The 21,407-nt window shown below is 31.8% G+C and overlaps 1 protein-coding gene across 10 annotated transcripts in view; it reads right to left on the bottom strand.

The window, feature by feature from the left end:
* Positions 1-21,407, bottom strand: part of DMD (dystrophin) — a 2,285,006-nt gene that overhangs the window by 849,287 nt on the left and 1,414,312 nt on the right. For all 10 annotated transcript variants that reach the window (XM_031963631.1, XM_031963630.1, XM_031963635.1 and 7 more), the window contains one exon: positions 9,127-9,302. In XM_031963631.1, the coding sequence (XP_031819491.1) occupies positions 9,127-9,302 (176 nt within the window). The remainder of the gene's footprint in view (positions 1-9,126; positions 9,303-21,407) is intronic.

Raw genomic sequence — 21,407 nt, 5'->3', positions numbered from 1 at the left:
TATCCTTGCCTTTTTTAACTTCTGTTGAAGCATAGTAGATTTTATTCTAGCCATTACTTTTACTCTATGAATCTCTCTCTGCTTTATGTGTATCTCTTGTAAACAACATATTGTAGGATTCTGAGTTTTGCTCCTCTCTGCTATCAATTTCCATTTTATAAGGGAGTTCATTCAATTCACATTCACAGTTATGGTTATTATCTTTGTATTTCCATCCTTTCTACCTCCAATTTGTCTTCTTTCTCCTTTCACTCTTTCCTCCTCATTAGTGTTTTGCTTTTTTCTACCAACTCCTCTTTGCCTGCTCTTCCTTCTGTCAGTCCAGACCTCCCACACCTCCTTTTTATGTTCTCTCCTCCTTCTTCCCAGTTAGGTAAAATGGATTTCTATATTCAAATAATTATATGTATTATTTCCTCTTTTAGCTAATACTGCTGAGAATAAAGTTCAAGTGGTGCCCATTACCCATTCACCCCTCTCCTGTTCACTATAATAGATTTTCCTTACTTCTTCATGTGAAATAATTTAACCCATTCTACTTCTTTCATTTCACCCTAAGTGTCTTCCTCTTTTTCATCTCCTAAATTTTTAATGACATTCCCTCAAATTCATAATTGTCCATTCCCTCTAAGTATAATCCTTCTATCTATACTATTAGTGATTTACTTTTTAAAAAATTTAATTTAAAAAAACCTATGTATTTAATTTATATTCTCCTCTAGTTACATTTAAAACAATTTTATTTATGTTTGTTTTGAAGATTTTTAATTTTTTGGTTTTCTCCCTTATCCCCATCATAATGAAGAAACCACATGTGAAATTATGCAAAATATTTCCATAAAAGTCAAGTTGTGAAAGAAAACATAGATCTCCCATCCTAATGAAAATAAGAACGAGAGATAGAGAAAGAAATAGAGAATGCTTCAATCTGTACTCAGACACAATCAGTTCCTTCTCTATGTATGGATAAAATTTTTCATCATATGTCATTTAGAGTGATTGTGGATGATTGTATTACTAAGAATAACAAAGTCATTTACAGCTGATCATCGCAGAACATTGCTATTACTTTGTATACAGCATATTTCACTTTGTTCATGGAAGACTTTCTAGAGTTTTTTTCTGAGAGCAACCTGATCATCATCTCCAAGAAAACAATAATATTCTATCACAAACACATACCACAGTTTATTGAACCATTTCCCAATTGCTGAGCATCCTATCAATTTCTAACTTACTTTGTCCTAAAAAAAAGAGAACTGCTATGAATAATTTTTTGCATGTATAGGTCATTTTCCTTTTTATTTTTCATGTTTTTTTTTTTCTGAATCTCTTTTGATATTCATGCCTGGTAGTAGTGTTGTTAGGTCAAAGGATATGCATGAATTTTCAGTGCTTTGGGCACAGATCATATCTTTTGATAATTTATCAATTGGGACATGCTCTTTTTATAAATTTGACTCAGTTCCCTCTATGTTTGAGAAATAAGGCTTTGTCAGGGAAAATTGATTCAAAAGTGTCTTACAATTACCGTTGCTATTTATATTTCCCCCATTACTTCCATTCCCTCTCTCTTTTCACCCTGTCCCTCCTCACAAGTTGTTTTGCTACTGATCATTCCTCCCCCAATATGCCCTCCCTTTTCTCACCTCCTCCTTTCTCAAATCCCATTCTCCTCCTATTTTCCTGCAGGGTAAGAGATTTCTAAACTCCTATGGAGTATGTATATTATTTCCTATTTGAGCCAATTTTGATGAGTAAGGTTCACTCACTCACCTTTCCTTGCCCCTTCTGCTCCATTGTAAAAGTTTTCCCTCTTTTTTAATGGCAGATAATTTGCACTATTCCACATTTCCCTTTCCTTTTCTCCTGGTCATTCTTCTCTCACTCCTTAATTTCATCATTAAAAAAATATATTATCCCTTCATATTCCACTCATACCCATGCCCTCTGTCTATATTTACTCTTCATTGTCATAATAATGAGAGTTTTCTAATAAGTTACAAGTGTCCTCCCATGTCGGAAAACAACAGATAAACCTTATTAAGTCCTTTATGATATCACTTTTCTGATTGCCTCCTTATGTTTCTACAAAGTCCTGTATTTTTTTAATTCTGGTCTTTTCTTTATGAAAGTTTGAAATCCTCTATTTCATTGAAATATGCTTTAATTTTATTGGGAAGATGATTCTTCGTAATAGTTCTTTTTCTTTCTCTTCTTGAATGTTTCTTTATGACCATTTGCAATATTTTTTCCCTTGACTTGATAGTTCTAAAATCTGGCAATAATGTTCCTTTTAGTTTTATTTTGGGAACTCTTTTCTGAGGTGATCAATGAATTCTTCCAGTGCTTATTTTGTCCTCTAGTTCCAACTTTTGGATTCTGACATTGTTTCTCCTGGATCTATTTTCTAAGTTAGTTGTTTTTCTAATAAGGAACTTTACATTTTCTTTTTTTTCCAACTCTTTTGAAAGTTTAACTCTTCAAGTCTCATAGAACTGTGAACTTCCACTTGCCTGATTCTAATTTTTAAGAAATTGCTTTTCTATCAGCTTTTGTACTTCTTTTTCATTTGGCCAATTATGCTTTTTAAGGATTTATTTTTTTCAGTGGATTTTTGTATCTCCTTTTTCATTTGGATAATTCCATTTTTAAAACAGTTGTTTTCCAAGTTGTTGCCTCTTTTTTTTTTCATAATTCTGTTACATCATTTTCATTTCTCTTCCAATTTTCCTTCTATTGCTCATATGATTTTTGAGTTCCTTTTTGAGCTTGTTCATGAGTTCTTTTTGGGCTTGAGAACATTTCTCCTGTTTTTCTTTGGAATTTTGACATTGTTGTCCTTTTCTGAGCTTTGTTCTTGGCCTTCCCTATCACTATAATAGTTTTCTGTGGTCAGATTCTTTTTTCTGTTGTTTTTTGCTTATCTTTTTTAGCCTTTTTCCTTTCTTTAAAATTTGAGGTCTGCTCAAGTGGAAGGGGCACTGTCTCAAGTTTCTTATGCCAGGGGTTGCAGGTCCTGGCTGTTGACATGATGCTTCAGTGACATATTCCTAAAGCCCATAGGTAACCTTTGTATTTGGGGTGTGCTGAGAAGGTGTAATTGGAGGATCGCTGGTGTCAGAATCTCTTACTGGTTTGCTAAAGTGGGACTGGCTGATGACTTGCTGAGACATTCCCTACCTGGACTAGTATTTCCCTGTTACCCGAGTGAGTAGTTTAAACTTATGATACTCAGTTTCTGCAGTGCTAAAATGGGAGTAGAAATATTGGTATTACCTACCATAAAAGGTTATTTTAAGGATCAAATAAAATCTCTTATTTGAGTATTATTCTTGTAAAATATTTTCTTGCTGATTTTCCAAATTTCTTTGGCTAAAAGATTGTTTCTCTCCCTCTTTTTGCTATTCTTCTCCAATTTATTTGTGGGTGCTATTATGATTCTTTGGAGGTGAATGTGGGAGAGTTACAGCAGTTTACTGCTTACTCTGCCATCTTGGCTTATTTATAGAATATATATGCACAAATATATTATATCTATGTTTATTCTTAAAATTTCACACATATATACACACATACAAGTTATAAAGTGTCTTACATAAAAGTCATTTGGCTCTTATAATAGCCTTTTAACTTTATTTTACAGATGAGGAAAGCCATGTTACCCAAATTTACATTACTGATAATGGATTATGCTAGACTTCAGCTCTAGGTCTTCTTACTCCAAATCCTGGTTTCTGGTCTTTGTTAGTATTATTAATATGTCTAGTTCTTAGTCTTGTATATAGTATTTGTTTTGTTGAATTTGCTTAAACAAATCAAATTGATGGTACATTGCATAAAAGTTTATAACAGGTTAGAGAGTAGACAAATCTGAGATCTACTATTGATTTGCTATTCAACTATCTTTCCTATTTAATTCTTCTCCTAGGCTTTCTTTTTCAGTATCTCCTTTTAAAAATTTTCTCTTGGTGAATATCAGCTATGCTGGAACTCATTTTTATTATGACAAAATGATGACAGCCATTTCTACCAAGTAATTGAGGCAATCTCAAATTCTCTAGTTTGAACCATGCAACTAATTGGTTCAAGTTTCTATTTCCTTAGTTTCTATAAGACAGCACTTTAATATACTCTGGGAATTTTTCTTTCAGTTTTCAACATATTATTATTGAAAAATGAAAGGCACATAAGATATTGATATTATAGGGTTAACTTCACATGATTTAGGTTGATGTATTTTTTCTTCAATTAAATTTTTTCTCTTGTGAATGTTCCATATGATATGGAATATTAACTGTTTTCAAGGGCTTTACTAACAATAAAATGGCAATTTTATTGAAGATTTCAATTCAATATCTTATTTGTCACTTGAAGAATAAATAACTTCTATTTCATTCTAACTTCTACTTAGATTGTAAGAGGAGTACATCATTGAGTAACAATAACATCATGATTACAATTCTCTCATAGTTGCTAGCTTAATGTTTCATTTATGAAATATTTATTTTTATTGGGAATTAGCTAGCTTTTAGATTTCTGGGCTAAAGCAGGTCTATCAACAGATCTGACATTGATTTTATTTTATTATTATCACTTTACAAATTTCCATTGATGTAAGTCATGACAACAACTTTTGACAGCTGGTGAAGAAAGGTACAAATGACTTTGATTTGTCTGAACTTTTAAATATATTTTTTCCTACTTTGTAGGGTCCTAAAAATGAACTCCAAAGGTTGTTTACAACTATTTATAGAACAAAATCTTAAAATGAGAGAAAATTTTCTAATGACTTATCATAGTATCCCATAGGGGTAATTAACTTTTGATTTTCAGGATATAGCACCAAACACAGTCAGAATATACTGGTTCTCTGAAAAATGGTAGAAATGAGACATTAAAGCCAACTTGTATTGAACAAAGTGCTGTCCTCTTTGCACTGTGAAGTGAAGCAAATTCCCTCTCAGACTCCTGTTAGCTCTGTGGCCTTAGATAAGTAGTTCAAATTTATAAGACTCAGTTTCTGCAGTGCTGAAAGAGGAGTAGCAATATTGGTATTGCCTACCATATAAAATTACTTTAAGGATCAAATAAAAAAACTCTTATTTAAGTATTATTCTTATAAAATGTTTTATAGTCACAAAGGTCTATCTAAATGTTAACTTATGTTCTTGTAAAGTTCAAAGGTTTCGATATTTGGGGACCAAAGTGAAAAGACCTAATTTGAAAGGAAAATAAGGGATTGTAATCATATTGTATAAATTACTTAAGAATCATTTTTACTCAAAAAATTGTCAAACTGTGCATACCCTTTGATCCAGCAGTGTTACTACTGGACTTATATCCCAAAGAGATCATAAAGAAGGGAAAGGGACCTGTATGTGCACGAATGTTTGTGGCAGCCCTGTTTGTAATGTCTAGAAACTGGAAATTTAATGGATGCCCATCAATTGGAGAATGGTTGAATAAATTGTGGTATATGAATGTTATGGAATATTATTGCTCTGTAAGAAATGACCAGCAGGATGAATATAGAGGGGTTTGGAGAGACTTACATGAACTGATACTGAGTGAAATGAGCTGGACCAGGAGATCATTATGTACTTCAACAACAATACTAAATGAGGATTAATTCTGATGGAAGTGGCTATCTTCAGCAATGAGAGGATCCAAATCAGTTCCAATTGATCAGTGATGAATAGAACCAGCTACATCCAGTGAAAGAACACTGGAAGATGAGTGTGGACAACAATATAGCATTTGCACTCTTTCTGTTATTGTTTGCTTGCATTTTTGTTTTTCTTCCCATTATTTTTACCTTCTTTCTAAATCCAATTTTTCTTGTGTAACAAGACAACTGTATAAATATGTATACATATGTTGTATTTAACATATACTTTAACATATTTAACATGTATGGAACTGCCTGCCATATAGGGGAGGGTTGGAGAGAAGGAGGGGAAAAACTGGAACAGAAGTTTTTGCAAGGGTCAATTTTTTTTTTCTCCTGAGACAATTGGGGTTAAGTGACTTGCCCAGGGTCACACAGCTAGGAATTGATAAGTGTCTGAGACTAAATCTGAACTCAGGTCCTCCTGACTTCAGGGCTGGTCCTCTATCCACTACACCACCTAACTGCCCCTTGCAAGGGTCAATGTTGAAAAATTACCCGTGCATATGTTTTGTCAATAAAAAGCCATACTTAAAAAAAAAAAAAAAGAATCATTCTTGCTCTTTATTCTCCTTCACCACATATATTCAATTGTAAAGTGTTGCTGATTCTACTTTAACATCTCTCAAGTTTGTCACCTGTTTTACAATGACATGGCTACCCCCTTGATCAGGCTTCCATGAACTCTCATCTGGGCGATTGCAATGACCTCCTAATCTAATTGGTCTCTCTATTTCAAATCTTTCCCCTTTCCAATCTGTCTTTCAAATAATTGTCAGGATAATTACATACATATATGTGTATATGTGTATTTTTTAAATCTCCTTCATATATCTCTCTTCTGATATTTTTCCATGCAGTCCCCCTTGTCTGTAATGCATTCTCTTATGCCTCTACCTCTAAGCATTTATAAATTCTTTCAAAACTCAGCTAATGGGTTAATTTCTATAGTAGTCTTTTCCGATTTTCCTCATCTACTGGTAACTTCCCTCCAAAAATTATGTTGTAATTATCTTACATATATTTATCTTTGTATATATTATTTCCATTTATAGAAAATAAGCTCCTTGAGGGGAAAGCCTGTTTCATTTTTGTCTTTATATCTTCAATGCTTAGCTTTGCAACTTATATACTTCAGGTACTTAATAAGTAGACAGCTAGGTGGCATTGTGACTGGAGTACCAGGATTGATGCCAGGGAGAAAATATCAAATCATTCTAGTATCTTTGCCAAGAAAACACCAAAATGTGGTCACAAAGAGTTAGCCATGATTGAAAAATAACTGAAAAATAACAATGTGATGGAAGGGGATTTGTTTAATTGATTTTAAAAAGTGAATAAGAAATATTTGATCTGTAATTATTATGAAAAAAACATCTAATAAACCTTTAAAAGCTTGTTATGGTATTTAATTCAATCTTCTTGCTTTTTAATACTTTTGTTTGTACAAGTTTGGATAGAGCTTAAAATTGATATCATACAAGTTCAGTACTGTTAGGAGTATAAATGTATTTGTTATTAAAGTAAGGAAACATTTCCATGACAGATAGAATGATTTCTGTTTAATATCATGGTTTTCAAAGAAGTATGTTAATAAGAAAAGGTATGTTTTTAATGAAGTTATTTATAATCAGAAATGTATTTCTTCCAGAATTTGTAAAACAGAAATTTGAAATGAAAATATCTTTAGATGCTAATATAACAGTGAATAGAGAATGCCTGTTAGTCCCAGAAGACCTGGATTCAAAACCAGCTTTTGATTCCATTATAAGATACTCAACTACTTAATTCCCTGTTGGACTCTAAATCTATACATTTCACAAGACATGCTAATGTGTATTAATAGAAGTTTCTTTAGGAATTTTTTACACAAATAAAATCATCTGTCTAGGACAAAAAAAGGAAAAGAAATAATGCAATCTAATGTTTTGCATTAGTCAATATAAATGGTGCAGACCAGTGGTTTGGTTTCAGAACCCTGTTACTCTCTTTAAAAATTATTGATGATTCCAAAGACCTTTTGTTTATGTGAGTTATACTTATTGATATTTATCATATTTGAAGCTTAATATAAGTTTTAAAATGTTAATTTGTTCATATATATGATAATAATCCAATGGCATATTAATACATTTTATAAAAACAACTTTCTTAAACAAAAAAGTAAAAATGACATTTTTATATTGTTTTGCAAAGACCTTTAATGTCTATATTAATAAGGACAGGTGTATTATCATATCTGCTTATGCATTCAGTCTGTTCTGTGATATGGATATGTAGTTTTGGTAGATATATGTGGAAAGAAAACATCTCACAACATATATTTGGGAAAGGGTGGATTATTTTAATAAGCAAATGATACTTTTATATTGTTAAGAAAATAGTTTTGATCTTGTAGACTCCTAAAAGGGTTTCTGAGAGAATCACAATGTGAAAACTGCTGTTGTAGGCAATAAGTGGTAGAAAAATAGAGTAGAGCATTTTTCTGAAATTCATTCTTAATTTCTCTGAACCCAAGGCCTCCCTCTGTGGGTTGTTTCAGGTGTCAGAATATCAAAAACCACCTTTTATGTAAACGACAAGTAGGAGGCAAAAGCTTGAAAAGAGAGCTGATTTCCCATTAAGTATACATAATGATAATCTCATTTGACAAATAAAGGCCAAACCATCCCATATGAACCAAGAAACATTAACATTAACAACAGGAAATTTAACACAAAACCCATCTATAACATTATCTGAGGCTTCTAATAGCAGTGCTTACAGTTGGCTTTTTAAACTCTAAATATATTCCAAGGGAAAGTTTAATGATGATTAAATTCAGTAATAACCTTTTAGGGTTGTTTCCTCTCCTTTTAAATATTTGTATCTATTCCCTCTTCTACAATTTAAAGCAAGAAAAAAAGCATTATTAGTTCAGTGATGAAACTGAAGGTGAACAAAGATATTATTTTCATGATGTCTTAAAGTAGTTAGCAAAGACCACATCCTTGCAAACTATAAGAACAAGAAATGCACTCAAATTAAAGCATTATCATCTTTTCTTTTTCGCCCCTTTTAAAAACTATCATCATTTTTCCTATAAAAAGAAAATATTTGGCTAAAGAAAAACTATTTTTTTTCCTTAAATGATCGAATTTATCATTCTTTTAAAAATGTGATCCTACTTTTTGAAATAGGAATGTCCTCAAAATATTCACAGAGGAAATATTATATATTTAAAAGATTTTTAACAGACCCATTAGTAAAAAACAACAATATTTAACTCATTAGTAATAACTACAATTTTAATATATGCAAAGGAAATGAATGCACAATTCCTGATTTCCAGTAATAGATTATTTGCCATTATGTTTCAGACCTTATTAGGTTTCCTTTCATTTAGTCTTCTCATTTCTTAATAGATTAATTTGATTATTGGTAATTGTAAGGATCCATATTTATTGCTATCCTACCTCTTTTTTCTTTCTTCCAGCTGTCTGCAGATCTCCTGCCACCGAACATTCAGGTAATCCAGTTTATCCTCTAAAATACTTGCATCTCCTTTTGAGGATTGTTCAATGATCTCTTCTCCAGTTACAGTTAATTCCTTGACAACAGTTTGCTGCCGACTGATGCCATCTTGGAGCTCCTGCAAAACACCAAAACAATCACAATAAAACAAATGTAAAATGCTACTTTTTGGGGGCATGGTTAAAGTGAGGAGCAAAACAAATAAAAGCCCCAAGGGAAAGTGTGTGTTTGTGTGTATATGTATGTATATGTATGTATAAATTTTAACAGATATAAATATATAAATAATACATAAATAGCATTTATACATGATACATATATGATATACATATACTATATATATATGTATATATATATATATATATATATATATATATATATATATACTGAGAAAAATAAAATTCCTACTAAGTAAGAAGCAAATATGTCTTTTAATATTTTTCTCTCCAGGCATCTTCAAAGATCTGATTCAGTTTAGATTTTTAAAAATTGTTTGCTAAAATATATGATAATGTTCGATAATGTTCTACAGATCAATAAATAGGAAAATCTCTTCATTGCAAGTTTATTTTCTTAATCCCATAACTATGGGTAGGCTATAAAGTACTGTAAAACTTGAGAAGTAAGCAAAATTTTTGAATTTCCTATTAATTATTAATGTGAAATATAAAAATAGGGATTGGAAGAGAAACATTCTTTAAAATAGATCATGGCCTTAGCTGTGTGATGCTGGACAAGTCATTTAATCCCAATTGCCTCAGCAAAAATAAATAAATAAATAAATAGAATAAAATAAATCGTGCTCTTATTTGATAAAACTTAACTATTTCCCTGACTATTCCTATCCTCACAGGTACATTGTATTCTTTCCTTACTACATTCTTTTAATCTTCTCTTTTCCTCTATAGCAGGGTATTGCAGCTAGAAGGCACAATGGATAGAAGTATAGACCTGGAATCAAGAAGTTCTGAGTTTAAAATCCAGCTTTAGCATCAGATATTAGCACTTGCCTCATAGTTGTTGTGAGGATAAAATGAAATAATAGCTGTAAGCCATTTTGATATATAAATGCTAGTTATGGTTGTTGTTAGGCTTGTAGCAGAGGTGATCCATAAGAAAGAACTTGCTTATTGGATACACTTTGTGGAATCTGAACCTTGATTTTGTGGGGATGGATATAAATATTGGCTCCTCCTGAGAGATATTTACTGTGTCTTGGGATGATTTTTGTGCCCTAATGAGTTGTGGAGGTACATGAAAGATGAATGGCATTTGAGTTATGAGGGCATTAACCATCACCCTCCTACCCTTCAGAGTTATAGAATAACTTGGACCCTTCTCTCTTTTGGAATACTTTTTTTGGGGACAGATCTGCCACCAACTCTTCCTCTGAATTTCAGAAAAGGAAATGGAAGGGATCTGAGCAATAACAATAGTGGTTATGACTCCAGGACATGGTGCTGAGAATGTAAAAACTGGATCTCAAGATCTTGGCTGCCTCTTCTGTTTTGTGCTTCCTTTTCTGGGCCCCTGTCATTGAACAGTGACCCCAAGAATTGGATGTTCCCAATAATGGCATTAACCTCATGAGCTGTAATGGTAAGGAGTTCTTGCAAAGACAGATAACTAGAAAGAAATAAGGAAACAAGCTTTTATAAATGCCTACTATGTACCAAGAGCTATGATAACTGATTTTACAAATATTATCTAATTTGAACCTTCAGAACAATCTTGGCAGGTAGGTGTCAATAGTAACCTCATTTTACTGATGAGGAAACTGAAGGAAACAGAGGTTAAATGATTTGTTATACAACTATTAAATGACAGGTTACATTTGAACTGAGGTCCTTCCAATTCTATGTCCAGAGTTCTATCTATTTTGCCATTTGACTAGCACTCTTTCAAGAAAAAGATACTTCCTTTAACAACATCACTAACATAATTATCCTGAAGTTAAAGAGCTAAAAATGGCCATGTCACACCTGGTTGCCCAGAAAACTTGGTGATTTTTTTTTTTTTTGTATTTTGTGATTGTTGTTTGTTTGTTTTTGTTATTGTTGGTTGTTGTGGTATTCCAAAACTTTAGTGCAGGTTCAAGTCTTAATGCTATTAAGATAGCTTTATAATATAGATTTGAAGAACTAGTGTTATATGTATTGTTTGTTAATAGATATTTGTTTTTTTCTGTTTTAGGTATAGCTTCACTGGTGGAGAAATCATTGTCTAATAACTGATATTAACTTTAGACTTCGAGAACTTTTTCTAGAAGGGATTCTGTTTATTCTTTCAGACAGATCTTAAACAGAAGTCATACTTCAGTTTTGATGTAGATATCCTCACCCCTATCTCACTGAGAGCTCTGTTACAGCATAATGCATGAGAAAATTCAAGAAGTCTCACTTCCTTCTTTTAGGGTCACACTGCCCCAAAGATGAATCTGGAAGTGAAAGGGGATTCTGTGGGACACATATTTATTTTTATACATGCTAAATCTCCCTGAACATATTGTATTCTTTTCGAAGATATATATTGTGTCATTTTTTTCTTCTTTTCTCTTCCTAGAACCTTGCATTTTACATATGAGATATTTCATGAGTATTTGATCAATTGAATAAATTGCATAAAGCATTTATAAAATGATATCATCTCAAATTATTTCTGAATGTCTTTTTTAGTATAAAACAATACAATTTAGATCTAATTGTTTTATGGTGGCAGTCATTTATGGAAACCTTTAGGAACTCAGTATTTATAGTTAAGTACTAATGCTTAATCTCTCTTTTTAAAAATAGAAATAATTTTAATCTCAGCTAATCTGTGCTTTTTATCCTAATAAAATCAATGAGTAAGAAATCAAAAAGCAGAATTAGCTTAGGAAAATGGACTATGAGGATCACTACTTTTGAAAATAAGAAAGTTTCCTTTAATCATTAAATTCAGATGAACTTAGCATATATGCACACATACCTATGCACATACATATAATATGTGTATCATATATATTATATCTTATATATACATTAAAAATATGATATAAAAATCCTCTAAATTACTCAGACAAATGCAAATTAAGACAACTCTAAGGTACTACTATATACCTCTCAGATTGGTAAAAGATAAAAATAAATGTTGGAGAGGATGTGGGAAAACTGTGACACTAATACATTGTTGTTCAAGTTGTGAAGGGATCCAACCATTCTGGAGAGCAATTTGGAACTATGCCCAAAGGACTATCAAATTGTACATAGCCTTTGATCCAGAAGTGTGCCTACTGGGTCTGCATCACAAAAAGATCATAAAGGAGGGAAAGGGACCCATATGTATAAAAATGTTTGTAGTAGCCTTTGTTGTGGTGGCATGGAATTGGGAACTGAGTGGATGCCCATCATTTGGGAATGTCTGAATAAGTTATGGTATATGAATATTATGGAATATTATTGTTCTATAAGAAATGATCAGCAGGATGATTTCAGAAAGGCCACTTATATGAACTGATGCTAAGTGAAGCAAATAGAACCAAGAGAACATTGTGTACAGCAATAGCAAGATTATGCGATGATCAACTATAATGGACTCTTTTCAACAATGAGGTGATTCAGGCCAGTTTCAATACACTTGTGATGAAGAGAGTCATCTATACCCAGAGAAAGTATGGATCACAACATGGTATTTTCACCCTTTTTGTTGTTTGCTTGCTTTTTTTTTTCTTTCTCATTTTTTCTCTTTTTGATCTGATTTTTCTTGTGCAGCATTGTAAATGTGGAAATATGTATAGAAGAATTTCATATGTTTAATATATATTGGTATACTTGCTGTTTAGGGGAGGGGGAAAGGGGTAGAGAAGGAGAAAAAATTGGAACACAATGTTTTGCAAGGGTAAATTTTGAAAACTATCTTTCTATATATTTAGAAAATAAAGCTATTAAAAAAAGAACATTATGACACAAGAAAATTTTCTAATATTTATGGGAACTCTGGACTGGATTGTGGGTTATCCTAGCTTTTCTCGTAATTGCTAAAATGAGCCCATACTGTTTCAGAATTCCCATCAATATTATCATCAATCAATACACATTTACTAAGCCTTTACCATGTACAAAGATTCATGCAAACTGCTAGAGACTAGAAATATAAAGAAAAAAATTAGTTCCATTCAAAAGGATGAGGAGGAAATCAACTTAAAATAAATAAGTACTTACAATATACATATAGAAGGTGGAAAGTAACCTTATAAATGAAGACCTTAGCACAAAAGGCTGGTGTGGGACTGAATTAGAGAAGATGGCCTGATGATGAAATTAAAATGAATCTTAAAATACTGGGATTCTGAGAGATGAGGTGAAGAGAGATGTTACTCTACTTAGGACAACCAGTCCAAAGGCACAGAGATCAGAGATGTACAGTTGCATGTAAGACATGGTAAGTCAGGAGTTATGGCTGGAATGCAATTCATGGAGAGAAGTAATACAAAACAAGACTACAAATGTAGGAAGAAGTCAGGGAAGAGTTAAAATTACAAACAAAAACATAATCAGTAAATACACTAACTTCCATGGTACTATCATTTACATTTTTATTGTTAATAATTTATTGTAATTTGTAAGTATTTTCTTCACAAATATAATAGGTGTTATAAGTATTATTATCTTCATTTTTTTTAGCTGATTTCCCTCACTAGGGTCAAGGTAAAATTCAAATACAGGTGTGCCCATTCCAATTTCAATACCCTTTCTACTATGAACATATCCTTCACCAATTAAGGGGTCAATAGGGAATATTTCTATTTCTAAGATGAACTAGAATAAGTAAAAATAATTACATAGAAGGAAATGGTTAATAACTGATTCATATAAAGTTCCAAATAGGGTTCTTTTGTGTGTGTGTAGGAAAGAGTTACTCGTTAATTAGTTACATTTGTGTGGGAAGATTAGGGAGAAAGGCATAATAAGCTTCTCTATGCAAATTTGCACAATACATGTTTTGGAGGGCATACTAATACTTTGTGAGAGGCATAGTGGATTAACTATTAGAGACAGAAAGCATGACAACAAAATAATGGATCAAAAGTGAAAGCAAAATTATGTACTTGGTGTTCCAGAGTTATCTCTTGAGACTGAAAGATAATGCTTAGAGATGACAGGTTGTTTTTTTTTTTTTTTTAATGGAAAGCTTTTGGATTTTATAAAGTGAAGCTTAGTAAAACATTATCAATCTGTTTTTTTCGAAATAATGGGTAATTCAAAACAGCTGCTATTCCCCAGCTAACTAAATAATATTAAATAATCAATTTTTTTTCTTAAAGTTGCTCTTGCTCTCCTCTTCAAATTACAGTCATAATTTGCTTTTTGTGCCTTGATTAATTTTTAATAGGTAAGGAAGCTATTTATTTTCTCCATCACAAAAATAAATGTTTAACATATGAAAAACTCTTTTAAGTGTGCATTGACAAATAACACCTGAAACAGTAACCCATCACGGCTTTTATACATTCCTAGTAGGTAAGAAAGACTCCCAGGAAAGAACTCTGAGACTGGTGAACAGACATTTTCAAAGTCTAAGACAATAATCGTTAAGATATAATTTCCCTGCTTTCTCATTCACTTTACTATTGTATTTTGCAAGGAGGTGTAGTGGAAAGAGCTTTTGCCTTGAAACTCTAAGTCCTATGTGTTATCCTATTAGATATTCTTTGATTTCATCAATTTCATTTCAACCAATTGATTTCAGCAATTCCTTTGGTTTTGATTTTCACATCTACAAAGATGATTTCCATGATCACCATCCTCAGCCAACATATCAGTCCCATATTTAATACATCTCTATTATTGGATTTTCAAATAAAGACTGGTTCTTCATTTGGCAGACTTGATAGGAAAATTCTTATTTAAATATCGTTTGGACTAGATAGTCTCTGAGATTGTTTTATTTAGACTCTGAAGAGAAGCCTTACAGGATATCATGAGGTATCGACTCTCAAGGGAAGCCTGATGGAGAATAGATAAGAATGCTATACCTGAAACCAAAAAGAGTTCAAATCTGGCTTTAGATAACCTATTAGCTGTGTAATCCTGAGCAAGTCACTTAACCCTGCTTGTCTGAATTTCCTCATCTGCAAAATAAGCTAGAGAAGGAAATGGCAAAAACAATAACATCATCATCATCAACAACAACAAAACCCAGTATCTTTGTCACAAAAACTTAATGTGGGGTCACAAAAAGTCAGACGCAGTTGAAACAATAGTAATCCACTTTGAATTCCATAACTAGATGAGAGTGCCAGGACATTTCCTTAATACTGGTGATTGGTACAGAATGCATGTTTGGAAAATGGCTCATGGCAGTTTGTGATCAAATAGAAAGAAAATAAGTGTTTGGTTTATATTTTAAAAATTTAGTTAACTCACTATTCAGAGCAAAGAGGATATCAGTAACTGGGGGATCACTCAAAATGTATTTGTAACACATAATAGGTACTTAATAAATACTTGTTATACAGATAGTTGTCAAATTTTACTGATAATTTCTCAATATTTTTGGAACTGATCGTTTCTTTCCACTTCCAATACAACTATGTACCATCTCATTTTGCCTTTATTAAAGCCAAGTCACAATTAGTGTGTGGTCACATGTATTTGATTTCATGCTGTTTGAAGTAAAATTATGTTAAAAAAGAAAAGAAAAGTTTTTGGTTCCAAACTAATGGAATAATATAGTGAGAATTTGAATGACATAACCTCATAGAATGTATTATTTTCAATAAAGGACCTCCTATATTTAATCACTCTAGTGGGCTTTTTTGTCTTTATTCTATCCCCTTTATCCAAGCTTCACACCAAACCAAGTAATCTTCTTAAAGCATAACTCTGATCACATAGCTATCTTATGTCAGGTTCAAAAATTTCAGTAGCTTTCTATTGTCTAATGAATAAAGTATAAACCTCTGGTTTTACATCAATTATAGTCCTCTTCCCACACTACTACCCTACACTTAGTCATAATTCTATCAAATTGGACTATTTCCTGTAATTTGTTTTTCTCCTTCCCATGTTTACTTCTATCATTTCCTTCATGAAGATATCCTTTATGTTTTGCCCACCTCACTATTCCTTCATCTTTCCCATCTTAAAATGAGTTCTCTATATTCTCATTTCTCATATCTTTCTTCTTTGATTTCTCTTTTCCATTTATCTTACTTTCTGTTTCACATATATTTGTGTAGATTTCTTTCAGTCTATTAGATTGTAAACTCCTTAAGAGACCAGTCTATGTCATATCTATCTTTACACCCAAAATCTAGCATGATGAATGATATAAATTCATCATGCTAGATTTTGACTTAACAAATGAGGTTATCTGTGTGCCTTATGGACTTTTTAACTTACAAATTCCATTAAATTACCAAAAGCAACACTGTTCAATTTTGTCTTAAGGGATTCAATATGGGTAGGTGGACACAGACTTTATATTATTTACTGTAAGAGAAACTACAAAAACATTGTACTAATAAAAAAAATTGTAAAAGTTTCTAAAACTGCAGAAATAGACAGAAGGAAATAAAATAAGAGTTAAGAGAAGGAATAAGGAAGAACTGAATAATGCCTGGAAACTGTGCAGTGATAAATTGCATGAGTTATATACTAGATGATAAAGAAATTGGCAAATATCCATAAACAGAATGGAGCAGAAATAGGGAAAATGAAAGTTATAGAAAGAGAATAGGGGAAAAGAGATAAGCAGAGAATATGGAGAAAAGTGGGTAGAAAGGAAATCTAACTGTCACTCAGCTAGCTGATGAAATAGAGTAAGACGAATCAAGATCAAGAATTTAGTCTTTGCTTTGCAATGGAGACACTTTGGGATCTGGAAGATTTGCTTTACTTTTAGGTCAAATAGAAATAATAGACTACCTTGCAGGGAACATGAAACTAACTGGAATTGATATATAAAGTAAACTTCAATCCATAAATATGTAATATATTGTTTTCCAGTCCAGTCTTGTTTTCCTCCATTATAAAAACAAGAGCCAAACATTCCTGTTCAATCTTTTTCTGCCATTTACCAGAACTCAAGGTATCTGAAAGATAAATGGAATGAGATTTTCTTAAACTGTCATGGTTAGACATTCAGAGTGCTATTATTAAGATCAGTACTTAAAGAATTCCATATCTGAATATGAGTCCAATAAAATCAGGATGACTAGACCATGAAAGTATAAAAATTGTAGTGCATAGGAATTGAGTTTTGAATAGAAGATAGTTACGTTTTCTTAGATAATTAAATTTTTTCACAGACTATAAGGAAATTGGTTATCTATTACAATTACCCACATGTCTTCAAATCTACTCCTATTCTGATTTCTAAGAGTGAATTGTTGTATAGAGGTAAAATGGATAAACTCACTACTTGCCACACTTATGAGTAGTAATAATTCCTTAATTTTTACAGTGCTTTACCACTTACAAAGTGTATAATGCATGTAATTTAAGATTTGATCTTTAATATGATCCTGTTGGATTGGTTTTAACCTCACTGCACAGGTAATGAACTTTGGTTAGAAAAGTTAAGGATTTTGCTTGAAATTATCAGTTACTAAGTGGTGGAGCCTGAATTTTTCTGATTTCCAGACCAGAAGTGTTTCAGCTATATTATAACACCATTTTAGAAGTGAGCACATTCTTTCAGCCTTAAAGTTCATGATCTATATAAATTACGGTCTTTAATAAGTGCTTGTAGATTTCTAGAAATGAAGGAAATCAGATTTTGCAAACTTAATCTTGTTCCAGTTATGATAATGAATTGAATGTGATTGCAAAGAAAAGAAAGAGATCAGGAGGGAAAGAGGAAGTATGCCTAAGTGTTATGGTATTCTAAATAAACCAATTTATCAATATATTTTTGATTGGCAGTAAAAGAAAGCATAAAAATCTGCTATAAGCAATGCAGAAATATAAATATACATTAGCTCTCTCTTCTCTGCCTTGTCTCCCAGTTTTTCCTCATTTTTTTAACATTTCTTCATACACAAGTTTACCAAAAATCTTAGTGTAGTTTTAAGCTTCAATACATTAAAATAAAAGCATATATACATATATGTATATATATCACAGCATATAAACACATGTGTATAGCACATATACATTTACATATGCATCATATACACATATACAAAGATACAAAAAACTATATTGTATCTTCATAGTATATATATATGTATAATAAATATGTAGTATATATTTTTATCAGTTTTATCAAAACTATATGAAGAGTTTCAAAAGGAGGGTTTTTCTTACCTTGAACTTAAAGGATGATCAAAACTTCGAATTTGTACTATTAAGTCACGGGTAGCTTAAGACCCACATCTTCAAGTTGGGACACTAAATTAATATGGCATAGCTACTCTAAGTATATAAGTTATACCCATATACTTTTTAATATTTAAGAAGGATAAGATAAACCTTACTAGGCTGTAGATGGTGCAGTAGATACATTGTTAAGTATGAAATCAGGAATAGTGGAGTTCAAATTTGACTTCAAACACTAGCTACGATTCTGTGCAAATCACTTTAACCCCCTTTACCACAGTTTCCTCATCTAAAAAATGAGCTGGAGAAGAAAATGGCAAACCACTTCAATATGACTGAAGTGACTCAACAACAATTAAAAAATCCCTACTAATAAGAAAATCTTTAATGTAATAAAAATAAATCTGTGTGTGTATGTGTGTGTGTGTTTGCTGCTTAATGGAACTAACATAGGTTTGTTCTATTCCAGAGGTTTGGGGTTATTTTTTACATATGTGATTCAACATTTGAACATTGTTAGTAAAATTCTCCAGCTACTCCTCCTGAAGGTGGAGAATATAAAAGAATAATAAAAATACCTACTCAAACTAGAATCATAGGATTGCATTTCAAATGAAAACACCCTGTGAATGAACTAAAAGAAAATGATGTACAGTAGCAGTTAATTTTAATAGGACATTTACTGAATATCAAATCATAAAGTAATTTCCTTTGGAAGTATTTATCTTATAAAATAAGCAATATATAAATCCATAGTGATCACTGGTATTAAAGTGTTTACCAAATGAATTCATAATAATATAAACACATTAAGTACAAGAGAATATCTTTCTTTAAGAAAAAAAGAACCTTTAATATTTCAAGAATATATTATTTCATCTGGATGAGGATATAGTCTACCAGTACAAATTGTAATCTGTTTATAATTGATGAGACATCTAAGAATTGCGGTGATTGAAAATGCTATCTTCCTGTAGCCAAGATGATGATCATCCTCTCCAAACCTAGTTAGATTAATCTTTGGCCATATTCATACTCAAAGCCTTTCTTAGCTTAGAAGGATTGGTCAGAGATTACTATTAGTGTGATAGCTTTTGTAAAACCACGGTGACTTGAGTGGTAGAAGAGAGGCAGTAAAATAGGACTTTAATAAAAGTTTTAATAATAAGCTTAAAAAAAGAAATGTCATAGCTCTCCCAAAATTATATTATTTTCTTTGAAGTTGGGAGTTATTAGAAGAATATATCCTTTCTCTAAATACATACACACACACACACACACACACACACACAATGGTAACTCTACCTTGAAGGGGGTGGCTTAATGGAACAGGACCCTCGAGAATTTGGAAAAGCTTGGAATAACTATAGGCTCAACCCCAAACTTATATTTTATTTTGATAATTCTGATTATATTTATTTAACACACAAGACAAGTGAAACAACACCCTGCACACATAAAAAAGTAATAGTTTCTATTAGCATCTTGCACAATATGCATTCTTTGCAGCCACAGATATAGCCACAGCAACTGCTTCATAGATTTTCTCCCAAGAAAAGCATAGCACACAAGGGATCACTGGAGGAAGAGGGAAGAGTGGGGAAGTGGAGGTGGTGGGGGTAGAATAACATGACTGCATCTTACTGGTAGGCAAAGAGGAAGCAAAGTCAAAAGAAGTATTTCTTTTTGTTTTTTGTTTAACAAAATACATTTGTTTACAGTAAATCTATATATATATGCTTGTGGTAGTAATTTATAAAATTGATTAATAATATATGGTATGCATTTATGACTTGCTACTTTTTTGTTGTTTTTTTTTTAACATAGGCATGCCATCTGTGATTTTCTCAGTATTCACAGATCTCCAAAAATTCCTATTTAATTATTAATGGCCAACTACAATTAACCAAAACCATGATGTGAAATCCACAGATGTCAAGAAGACTATACATTATGTACGTATACATATGTAACTCATTAATTGCTAGTATATATATGTAGTTGAGAGATTTGCAAAATGCTTTACATATGTTCCCATTTGATAATTACAATCATTGTGATCTAAAGGCTATTATTCTCATTGTATTAATGAGGAAACTGAAGCAGAAAGACTTGCTGAATCACATATCTAAATGACTGAGGCAGAAGTCAAACTCAGTTTTTATTGACTTCACATCCAAGACACTATGTCAGCTAATGGTGGGATGGATCAAGACATTTATATACATTGTTATCTCCTTTGAGTTTTAGTGTAAGCAGATTCATATTTAAAATCTGTCTTTGCAAAATGAATCACTTTAGACATATTCCACTAAATGGCAAAAGGCTAGATTTTATTTAATTTTTCTCAAACTCTAAATTATTTATTAGTCCTTCCTCTTAACTAACTAAATTATTTGTTAGTTATTTGGGTGAACATTTGGATCCAGCTAACAGATTTCCTCATGGTATTTGAAAAAATTCAGATCTATTTGGCAACTTGAGAAAAATGTAGCCATGTTCTACTCTAAATTTTATTTTTGTGCACTGAACTTTTTATGTATTTTTGGTCTAGTCATCCTGATTTATCGGAATCTTAAATGTAAATGACAATCTTTAAACAAAATTATTAGTAGTAGCAAAGTTATTAGTAGTAGCACTCTTTTCATTCAGAGTGCTACTACTAATAATTTTGTTTAAAGATTGTTATTTACATTTAAGATGTGGAAAAACTGGGACACTAATGCATTGTTTGTAGAGTTGTGCAATGATCCAACCATTCTGGAGAACTATGGAACTATGGCCCAAAGGGCTATGAATCTGTACATATCTTTGACCCAGCAGTGACATTACTAGTTCCATATTCCAAGGAAATCATAAAGGAAGGAAGAGGACCAACATGTGCAAAAAAGCTCTTTTTGTGGTAGCAAAGAACTGACAAA

The sequence above is a fragment of the Sarcophilus harrisii genome, chromosome 3, assembly GCF_902635505.1.
Source record: "Sarcophilus harrisii chromosome 3, mSarHar1.11, whole genome shotgun sequence".
NCBI lineage: Eukaryota > Metazoa > Chordata > Mammalia > Dasyuromorphia > Dasyuridae > Sarcophilus > Sarcophilus harrisii.
The sequence above is the reverse complement of the archived record's forward strand: the minus strand, read 5'-3'. Positions and strand labels throughout refer to the sequence as shown.